This window comes from Amblyomma americanum, chromosome 1 (assembly GCF_052857255.1).
Source record: "Amblyomma americanum isolate KBUSLIRL-KWMA chromosome 1, ASM5285725v1, whole genome shotgun sequence".
Lineage (NCBI taxonomy): Eukaryota > Metazoa > Arthropoda > Arachnida > Ixodida > Ixodidae > Amblyomma > Amblyomma americanum.
Window position 1 is genome coordinate 130,186,905 of NC_135497.1, and position 11,160 is coordinate 130,198,064.

The 11,160-nt window shown below is 47.6% G+C and overlaps 1 protein-coding gene across 1 annotated transcript in view; it reads right to left on the bottom strand.

The window, feature by feature from the left end:
- The window catches only part of LOC144113689 (uncharacterized), an 82,239-nt gene extending 71,079 nt beyond the window's left edge, over positions 1-11,160 (bottom strand). Inside the window, exons 1-13 of the mRNA XM_077646938.1 lie at positions 11,118-11,160; positions 10,981-11,037; positions 8,946-8,987; positions 8,809-8,865; positions 6,779-6,820; positions 6,642-6,698; positions 6,373-6,401; positions 4,641-4,682; positions 4,504-4,560; positions 2,476-2,517; positions 2,339-2,395; positions 308-349; positions 171-227 (exon numbers count right to left, since the gene is read on the bottom strand). Of these exons, the coding sequence (XP_077503064.1) occupies positions 171-227; positions 308-349; positions 2,339-2,395; positions 2,476-2,517; positions 4,504-4,560; positions 4,641-4,682; positions 6,373-6,401; positions 6,642-6,698; positions 6,779-6,820; positions 8,809-8,865; positions 8,946-8,987; positions 10,981-10,996 (540 nt within the window). The 5' untranslated portion in view covers positions 10,997-11,037; positions 11,118-11,160. The remainder of the gene's footprint in view (positions 1-170; positions 228-307; positions 350-2,338; positions 2,396-2,475; positions 2,518-4,503; positions 4,561-4,640; positions 4,683-6,372; positions 6,402-6,641; positions 6,699-6,778; positions 6,821-8,808; positions 8,866-8,945; positions 8,988-10,980; positions 11,038-11,117) is intronic.

Genomic DNA, 11,160 nt, shown 5'->3' on the forward strand with positions numbered 1-11,160 from the left:
ACTGTGTCATCAGTCAAAGAGAGATTAGGATTTGAGAGTATGACGTTCATATGGTCATCTAGCCACCGGTGGTGGATGCCAGCACCGAGGACCAGAAGAGCTCTGAGTTGAGCGAAGGCATGCTTCATGCAGCTTGTAAACTTCAATCCACGAGACATGGTTACGCTTACGGTGACGGAGTCCCATGCGGGTAGATAGGAAGGGGTGGTGCAACTGTTATGGGCCGCCTATAAAGATTAAAAAATGTATGTTATTTTCCTCAGAGCATTCCCAGTGATGCAGTGAGGAGAATGTAAGTTTTTCTTACCGTGGCCTGGCCGTTGATGGCGGACGAGGCTGGGGAGTCGTCCTAGAAGAAAGCAGAAAGTTCATCAGGTATATCTCATTATAACGCGCATGCCCTCATCAGGGCGGTATTCTGCAGAGTTTAGAAGACTCTTAAGGTGGTGCCCTCGCTAGGGGATGTCGTGGTGTTGGCTTTGAAGGACCAGGCGGGGCTCTGCATAATTGGATACAACTTAGGGACTTTGCAGACGTGCCAGTCTGCACGTAAGAAGTTTTCAAAGTCATCGCGATCGCATATTTTGCGTTGCGGTCTCCTTCAATTTTGGTGCTGCGGCTCTGGAGGGCCGGTAGGGGCGGCAACTGGACGAAGTGACGCAAAGTGATTTGGAGTATAGCCATTATATGCCCGCATTTCTCCGGGGTGCGTTGAGTTCTCCATGCTCTCTTCGTCCTGTTTTCCTAAGCTCTCTTACTCAGCAGTCACCTATACTCTCTGTGTGCTAACCGCACCACTCTCGTAGCCCTGAATACAGACAGTCCTCACCCATCGGGAGAGCAGCAGCGCCTCTAACAGCAGGATGCACGGCGCAACCGCTTCTGTCTCGGGACAATTACAGCTTAGGAGCCAATACTTTCGCCGCCGTCAGCCGTGAGTGAAACCTGCTGGAGGCCTGGCCGCATTTGGCGCACTGTCGCTGGTCACGGCTTGGTAGGCATTACGCCCCTGTTACACGCTTCAATTCGGTGGAGAATACAATGACGGCAGGATGCAAAACATTTTAACGGTTAATATATGGAAGGTTTTCAAAGACGCTTACAGTGGTTTCGCCACAGGAGGGTGTCCAGGTGGGGGCCTATCCGGGGGATGACCTGGCCTAGAGGTGGCATCCTTATTATGCACCGGTCAGGTATCAGGGCTGAGTCTCAAACTAAGTGGGGTTCTATGTCCGACCAATGTTTCAGATGGCGTTTTACAATGTTATAAAGGTAATTTACGATTAATCACGATTTTAATTAAATTGATATCAGTAGTTTTAAACACAATTTAGGTGAGCACTCGAGGAATTTGTATTATGCATAATTCATGGAAACAACTTCTGGTGTCCGCTTCATTGCAGTTCAGGAGCACCACAAGACGCTTGCCAACGTTTGGACTAGACTTTTTTTCTTCATCTGGACTTGTCTTCGTTTAGACAAAGGGACAACTCCATTTATCGAAATGTTGGCAAGCACGCTGATTTTTTTTTCCTTGTTCACTTTGTGATTATCAAGGACCATCTGACCAACCTCTCTCTACCATGGACTTGAAGACCACTGCGAAGCGTACGGAGGTAACAAGGGTAGAAGTAAGGTACACTATTAACACCGGGGCCCTGAAGTGCACTTAAGCTCGGTACAAAAAGTGTCAATGAAAGTCGCACTCACAAGCTCTGTTTCGTCGTAGTGAAATCAGGCGATCGTTGTAAATTTTGGCACCTATGTGCCTGGAATTACTTTCGTGAGTGGTTGATTGTTTGTCCTAGAAAGTGCGTGCGCTCTATTCTCAGCCTACAGTGGGGTTAGTTTTGTGCCTATGTTCGTGAGCTTGAGCAAGTGTTTTTCGTCATATTGCGCAACGTTTGTTCATATCTCTATTCATGCTTGCTGTACGACGTGCAACGCTTCTTCGATGCGCGTTGGATGACCTTTTCTATGTTGTTTCAAACTTAAAGAAATTTGATATCTTGGATATTTCCGAAAAGCTGGCGAAGCCTTGTATGGTGCCGGTGGATATTTCTTTACCATATTTTCTGGGTGCGTCTTGACGCTTGCTGTGATCATTGGCGAAGCAAGGAAAATGGGGGATGTTGACTGCATCGTTTTAGATATTAAAATTTATTTGGACTGTGTAATCAGTCAAAGAGAGATTAGGATTGGAGAGTATGACGTTCATATGGTCATCTAGCCACCGGTGGTGGATGCCAGCACCGAGGACCTGAAGAGCTCTGAGTTGAGCAAAGGCATGCTTCATGCAGCTTGTAAACTTCAATCCACGAGACATGGTTACGCTTACGGTGGCGGAGTCCCATGCGGGGACATAGGAGGGGGTGGTGCAACTGGTGGGGGCCGCCTATAAAGTTTAAAAAATGTATGTTATTTTCCTCAGAGCATTCCCAGTGATGCAGTGAGGAGAATGTAAGTTTTTCTTACCGTGGCCTGGCCGTTGATGGCGGACGAGGCTGGGGAGTCGTCCTAGAAGAAAGCAGAAAGTTCATCAGGTATATCTCATTATAACGCGCATGCCCTCATCAGGGCGGTATTCTGCAGAGTTTAGAAGACTCTTAAGGTGGTGCCCTCGCTAGTGGATGTCGTGGTGTTGGCTTTGCGGGACCAGGCGGGGCTCTGCATAATTGGATACAACTTAGGGACTTTGCAGACGTGGCAGTCTGCACGTAAGAAGTTTTCAAAGTGATCGCGCTCGCATATTTTGCGTTGCGGTCTCCTTCAATTTTGGTGCTGCGGCTCTGGAGGGCCGGTAGGGGCGGCAACTGGACCAATTAGCGCAAAGTGATTTGGAGTATAGCCATTATATGCCCGCATTTCTCCGGGGTGCGTTGAGTTCTCCATGCTCTCTTCGTCCTGTTTTCCTAAGCTCTCTTACTCAGCAGTCACCTATACTCTCTGTGTGCTAACGGCACCACTCTCGTAGCCCTGAATACAGACAGTCCTCACCCATCGGGAGAGCAGCAGCGCCTCTAACAGCAGGATGCACGGCGCAACCGCTTCTGTCTCGGGACAATTACAGCTTACGAGCCAATACTTTCGCCGCCGTCAGCCGTGAGTGAAACCTGCTGGAGGCCTGGCCGCATTTGGCGCACTGTCGCTGGTCACAGCTTGGTAGGCATTACGCCCCTGTTACACGCTTCAATTCGGTGGAGAATACATTGACGGCAGGATGCAAAACATTTTAACGGTTAATATATGGAAGGTTTTCAAAGACGCTTACAGTGGCTTCGCCACCGGAGGGTGTCCAGGTGGGGGCCTTTCCGGGGGATGACCTGGCCTAGAGGTGGCATCCTTATTATGCACCGGTAAGATATCAGGGCTGAGTCTCAAACTAAGTGCGGTTCTATGACCGACCAATGTTTCAGATGGCGTTTTACAATGTTATAAAGGTAATATACGATTAATCACGATTTTAATTAAATTGATATCAGTAGTTTTAAACACAATTTAGGTGAGCACTCGAGGAATTTGTATTATGCATAATTCATGGAAACAACTTCTGGTGTCCGCTTCATTGCAGTTCAGGAGCACCACAAGACGCTTGCCAACGTTTGGACTAGACTTTTTTTCTTCATCTGGACTTGTCTTCGTTTAGACAAAGGGACAACTCCATTTATCGAAATGTTGGCAAGCACGCTGATTTTTTTTTCCTTGTTCACTTTGTGATTATCAAGGACCATCTGACCAACCTCTCTCTACCATGGACTTGAAGACCACTGCGAAGCGTACGGAGGTAAGAAGGGTAGAAGTAAGGTACACTTTTAACACCGGGGCCCTGAAGTGCACTTAAGCTCGGTACAAAAAGTGTCAATGAAAGTCGCACCACAACCTCTGTTTCGTCGTAGTGAAATCAGGCGATCGTTGTAAATTTTGGCACCTATGTGCCTGGAATTACTTTCGTGAGTGGTTGATAGTTTGTCCTAGACAGTGCGTGCGCTCTATTCTCAGCCTACAGTGGGGTTAGTTTTGTGCCTATGTTCGTGAACTTGAGCAAGTGTTTCTCGTCATATTGCGCAACGTTTGTTCATATCTCTATTCATGCTTGCTGTACGACGTGCAACGCTTTTTCGATGCGCGTTGGATGACCTTTTCAATGTTGTTTCAAACTTAAAGAAATTTGATATCTTGGATATTTCCGAAAAGCTGGCGAAGCCTTGTATGGTGCCGGTGGATATTTCTTTACCATATTTTCTGGGTGCGTCTTGACGCTTGCTGTGATCATTGGCGAAGCAAGGAAAATGGGGGCTGTTGACTGCATCGTTTTAGATATTAAAATTTATTTGGACTGTGTCATCAGTCAGAGAGATTAGGATTTGAGAGTATGACGTTCATATGGTCATCTAGCCACCGGTGGTGGATGCCAGCACCGAGGACCTGAAGAGCTCTGAGTTGAGCGAAGGCATGCTTCATGCAGCTTGTAAACTTCAATCCACGAGACATGGTTACGCTTACGGTGGCGGAGTCCCATGCGGGGACATAGGAGGGGGTGGTGCAACTGGTGGGGGCCGCCTATAAAGTTTAAAAAATGTATGTTATTTTCCTCAGAGCATTCCCAGTGATGCAGTGAGGAGAATGTAAGTTTTTCTTACCGTGGCCAGGCCGTTGATGGCGGACGAGGCTGGGGAGTCATCCTAGAAGAAAGCAGAAAGTTCATCAGGTATATCTCATTATAACGCGCATGCCCTCATAAGGGCGGTATTCTGCAGAGTTTAGTAGACTCTTAAGGTGGTGCCCTCGCTAGTGGATGTCGTTGTGTTGGCTTTGCGGGACCAGGCGGGGCTCTGCATAATTGGATACAACTTAGGGACTTTGCAGACGTGGCAGTCTGATCGCGCTCGCATATTTTGCGTTGCGGTCTCCTTCAATTTTGGTGCTGCGGCTCTGGAGGGCCGGTAGGGGCGGCAACTGGACCAATTAGCGCAAAGTGATTTGGAGTATAGCCATTATATGCCCGCATTTCTCCGGGGTGCGTTGAGTTCTCCATGCTCTCTTCGTCCTGTTTTCCTAAGATCTCTTACTCAGCAGTCACCTATACTCTCTGTGAGCTAACCGCACCACTCTCGTAGCCCTGAATACAGACAGTCCTCACCCATCGGGAGAGCAGCAGCGCCTCTAACAGCAGGATGCACGGCGCAACCGCTTCTGTCTCGGGACAATTACAGCTTACGAGCCAATACTTTCGCCGCCGTCAGCCGTGAGTGAAACCTGCTGGAGGCCTGGCCGCATTTGGCGCACTGTCGCCGGTCACGGCTTGAAAGGCATTACGCCCCTGTTACACGCTTCAGTTCGGTGGAGAATACAATGACGGCAGGATGCAAAACATTTTAACGGTTAATATATGGAAGGTTTTCAAAGACGCTTACAGTGGTTTCGCCACCGGAGGGTGTCCAGGTGGGGGCCTATCCGGGGGATGACCTGGCCTAGAGGTGGCATCCTTATTATGCACCGGTCAGGTATCAGGGCTGAGTCTCAAACTAAGTGGGGTTCTATGTCCGACCAATGTTTCAGAAGGCGTTTTACAATGTTATAAAGGTAATATACGATTAATCACGATTTTAATGAAATTGAGATCAGAAGTATTAAACACAGTTTAAGTGAGCACTCGAGGAATTTGTATTATGCATAATTCATGGAAACAACTTCTGGTGTCCGCTTCATTGCAGTTCAGGAGCACCACAAGACGCTTGCCAACGTTTGGACTAGACTTTTTTTCTTCGTCTGGACTTGTCTTCGTTTCGACAAGGGGACAACTCCATTTATCGAAATGTTGGCAAGCACGATGATTTTTTTTTGTTCACTTTGTGAATATCAAGGACCATCTGACCAACCTCTCTCTACCATGGACTTGAAGACCACGCGAAGCGTACGGAGGTAAGAAGGGTAGAAGTAAGGTACACTTTTAACACCGGGGCCCTGAAGTGCACTTAAGCTCGGTACAAAAAGTGTCAATGAAAGTCGCACCACAACCTCTGTTTCGTCGTAGTGAAATCAGGCGATCGTTGTAAATTTTGGCACCTATGTGCCTGGAATTACTTTCGTGAGTGGTTGATAGTTTGTCCTAGACAGTGCGTGCGCTCTATTCTCAGCCTACAGTGGGGTTAGTTTTGTGCCTATGTTCGTGAACTTGAGCAAGTGTTTCTCGTCATATTGCGCAACGTTTGTTCATATCTCTATTCATGCTTGCTGTACGACGTGCAACGCTTTTTCGATGCGCGTTGGATGACCTTTTCAATGTTGTTTCAAACTTAAAGAAATTTGATATCTTGGATATTTCCGAAAAGCTGGCGAAGCCTTGTATGGTGCCGGTGGATATTTCTTTACCATATTTTCTGGGTGCGTCTTGACGCTTGCTGTGATCATTGGAGAAGCAAGGAAAATGGGGGCTGTTGAATGCATCGTTTTAGATATTAAAAGTTATTTGGACTGTGTCATCAGTCAGAGAGATTAGGATTTGAGAGTATGACGTTCATATGGTCATCTAGCCACCGGTGGGGGATGCCAGCACCGAGGACCTGAAGAGCTCTGAGTTGAGCGAAGGCATGCTTCATGCAGCTTGTCAACTTCAATCCACGAGACATGGTTACGCTTACGGTGGCGGAGTCCCATGCGGGGACATAGGAGGGGGTGGTGCAACTGGTGGGGGCCGCCTATAAAGTTTAAAAAATGTATGTTATTTTTCTCAGAGCATTCCCAGTGATGCAGTGAGGAGAATGTAAGTTTTTCTTACCGTGTCCAGGCCGTTGATGGCGGACGAGGCTGGGGAGTCGTCCTTGAAGAAAGCAGAAAGTTCATCAGGTATATCTCATTATAACGCGCATGCCCTCATCAGGGCGGTATTCTGCAGAGTTTAGTAGACTCTTAAGGTGGTGCCCTCGCTAGTGGATGTCGTGGTGTTGGCTTTGCGGGACCAGGCGGGGCTCTGCATAATTGGATACAACTTAGGGACTTTGCAGACGTGGCAGTCTGCACGTAAGAAGTTTTCAAAGTGATCGCGCTCGCATATTTTGCGTTGCGGTCTCCTTACATTTTGGTGCTGCGGCTCTGGAGGGCCGGTAGGGGCGGCAACTGGACCAATTACCGCAGAGTGATTTGGAGCATAGCCATTATATGCCCGTATTTCTCCCGTGTGCGTTCAGTTCGCCATGCTCTCTTCGTCCTGTTTTCCTAAGCTCTCTTACTCAGCAGTCACTTATACTCTCTGTGTGCTAACCGCACAACTCTCGTAGCCATGAATACAGACAGTCCTCACCCATCGGGAGAGCAGCAGCGCCTCTAACAGCAGGATGCACGGCGCAACCGCTTCTGTCCCGGGACAATTACAGCTAACGAGCCAATACTTTCGCCGCCGTCAGCCGTGAGTGAAACCTGCTGGTGGCCTGGCCGCATTTGGCGCACTGTCGCTGGTCACGGCTTGGTAGGCATTACGCCCCTGTTACACGCTTCAATTCGGTGGAGAATACAATGACGGCAGGATGCAAAACATTTTAACGGTTAATATATGGAAGGTTTTCAAAGACGCTTACAGTGGTTTCGCCACCGGAGGGTGTCCAGGTGGGGGCCTTTCCGTGGGATGACCTGGCCTAGAGGTGGCATCCTTATTATGCACCGGTAAGGTATCAGGGCTGAGTCTCAAACTAAGTGGGGTTCTATGACCGACCAATGTTTCAGATGGCGTTTTACAATGTTATAAAGGTAATATACGATTAATCACGATTTTAATTAAATTGATATCAGTAGTTTTAAACACAATTTAGGTGAGCACTCGAGGAATTTGTATTATGCATAATTCATGGAAACAACTTCTGGTGTCCGCTTCATTGCAGTTCACGAGCACCACAAGACGCTTGCCAACGTTTCGACTAGACTTTTTTTCTTCGTCTGGACTTGTCTTCGTTTCGACAAGGGGACAAGTCCATTTGTCGAAATGTTGGCAAGCACACTGATTTTTTTTTGCCATCTTCACTTTGTGATTATCAAGGACCACCTGACCAACCTCTCTGTACCATGGACTTGAAGACCACGCAAAGCGTACGGAGGTAACAAGGGTAGAAGTAAGGTACACTATTAACACCGGGGCCCTGAAGTGCACTTAAGCTCGGTACAAAAAGTGTCAATGAAAGTCGCACTCACAACCTCTGTTTCGTCGTAGTGAAATCAGGCGATCGTTGTAAATTTTGGCACCTATGTGTCTGGAATTACTTTCGTGAGTGGTTGATTGTTTGTCCTAGAAAGTGCGTGCGCTCTATTCTCAGCCTACAGTGGGGTTAGTTTTGTGCCTATGTTCGTGAGCTTGAGCAAGTGTTTTTCGTCATATTGCGCAACGTTTGTTCATATCTCAATTCATGCTTGCTGTACGACGTGCAACGCTTCTTCGATGCGCGTTGGATGACCTTTTCTATGTTGTTTCAAACTTAAAGAAATTTGATATCTTGAATATTTCCGAAAAGCTGGCGAAGCCTTGTATGGTGCCGGTAGATATTTCTTTACCATATTTTCGGGTGCGTCTTGACGCTTGCTGTGATCATTGGCGAAGCAAGGAAAATGGGGGATGTTGACTGCATCGTTTTAGATATTAAAATTTATTTGGACTGTGTCATCAGTCAAAGAGAGATTAGGATTTGAGAGTATGACGTTCATATGGTCATCTAGCCACCGGTGGTGGATGCCAGCACCGAGGACCTGAAGAGCTCTGAGTTGATCGAAGGCATGCTTCATGCAGCTTGTAAACTTCAATCCACGAGACATGGTTACGCTTACGGTGGCGGAGTCCCATGCGGGGAGATTGGAGAGGGTGGTGCAACTGGTGGGGGCCGCCTATAAAGTTTAAAAAATTTATGTTATTTTCCTCAGAGCATTCCCAGTGATGCAGTGAGGAGAATGTAAGTTTTTCTTACCGTGGCCTGGCCGTTGATGGCGGACGAGGCTGGGGAGTCGTCCTAGAAGAAAGCAGAAAGTTCATCAGGTATATCTCATTATAACGCGCATGCCCTCATCAGGGCGGTATTCTGCAGTTTAGAAGACTCTTAAGGTGGTGCCCTCGCTAGTGGATGTCGTGGTGTTGGCTTTGCGGGACCAGGCGGGGCTCTGCATAGTTGGATACAGCTTAAGGACTTTGCAGACGTGACAGTCTGCACGTAAGAAGTTTTCAAAGTGATAGCGCTCGCATATTTTCCGTTGCGGTCTCCTTACATTTTGGTGCTGCGGCTCTGGAGGGCCGGTAGGGGCGGCAACTGGACCAATTACCGCAGAGTGATTTGGAGCATAGCCATTATATGCCCGTATTTCTCCCGTGTGCGTTCAGTTCGCCATGCTCTCTTCGTCCTGTTTTCCTAAGCTCTCTTACTCAGCAGTCACTTATACTCTCTGTGTGCTAACCGCACAACTCTCGTAGCCATGAATACAGACAGTCCTCACCCATCGGGAGAGCAGCAGCGCCTCTAACAGCAGGATGCACGGCGCAACCGCTTCTGTCCCGGGACAATTACAGCTAACGAGCCAATACTTTCGCCGCCGTCAGCCGTGAGTGAAACCTGCTGGTGGCCTGGCCGCATTTGGCGCACTGTCGCTGGTCACGGCTTGAAAGGCATTACGCCCCTGTTACACGCTTCAGTTCGGTGGAGAATACAATGACGGCAGGATGCAAAACATTTTAACGGTTAATATATGGAAGGTTTTCAAAGACGCTTACAGTGGTTTCGCCACCGGAGGGTGTCCAGGTGGGGGCCTATCCGGGGGATGACCTGGCCTAGAGGTGGCATACTTATTATGCACCGGTCAGGTATCAGGGCTGAGTCTCAAACTAAGTGGGGTTCTATGTCCGACCAATGTTTCAGATGGCGTTTTACAATGTTATAAAGGTAATATACGATTAATCACGATTTTAATAAAATTGAGATCAGAAGTTTTAAACACAGTTTAAGTGAGCACTCGGGGAATTTGTATTATACATATCTCATGGAAACAACTTCTGGTGTCCGCTTCATTGCAGTTCAGGAGCACCACAAGACGCTTGTCAACGTTTGGACTAGACTTTTTTTCTTCATCTGGACTTGTCTTCGTTTCGACAAGGAGACAAGTCCATTTATCGAAATGTTGGCAAGCACGCTGATTTTTTTTTTTGCCTTGTTCACTTTGTGATTATCAAGGACCATCTGACCAACCTCTCTCTACCTACCATGGACTTGAAGACCACGCAAATCGTACGGAGGTAACAAGGGTAGAAGTAAGGTACACTTTTAACACCGGGGCCCTGAAGTGCACTTAAGCTCGGTACAAAAAGTGTCAATGAAAGTCGCACTCACAACCTCTGTTTCGTAGTAGTGAAATCAGGCGATCGTTGTAAATTTTGGCACCTATGTGCCTGGAATTACTTTCGTGAGTGGTTAATAGTTTGTCCTAGACAGTGCGTGCGCTCTATTCTCAGCCTACAGTGGGGTTAGTTTTGTGCCTATGTTCGTAAGCTTGAGCAAATGTTTTTCGTCATATTGCGCAACGTTTGTTCATATCTCTATTCATGCTTGCTGTACGACGTGCAACGCTTCTTCGATGCGCGTTGGATGACCTTTTCTATGTTGTTTCAAACTTAAAGAAATTTGGTATCTTGGATATTTCCGAAAAGCTGGCGAAGCCCTGTATGGTGCCGGTGGATATTTCTTTACCATATTTTCTGGGTGCGTCTTGACGCTTGCTGTGATCATTGGCGAAGCAAGGAAAATGGGGGCTGTTGACTCCATCGTTTTAGATATTAAAATTTATTTGGACTGTGTCATCAGTCAAAGAGAGATTAGGATTTGAGAGTATGACGTTCATATGGTCATCTAGCCACCGGTGGTGGATGCCAGCACCGAGGACCTGAAGAGCTCTGAGTTGAGCGAAGGCATGCTTCATGCAGCTTGTAAACTTCAATCCACGAGACATGGTTACGCTTACGGTGACGGAGTCCCATGCGGGTAGATAGGAAGGGGTGGTGCAACTGTTATGGGCCGCCTATAAAGATTAAAAAATGTATGTTATTTTCCTCAGAGCATTCCCAGTGATGCAGTGAGGAGAATGTAAGTTTTTCTTACCGTGGCCTGGCCGTTGATGGCGGACGAGGCTGGGGAGTCGTCC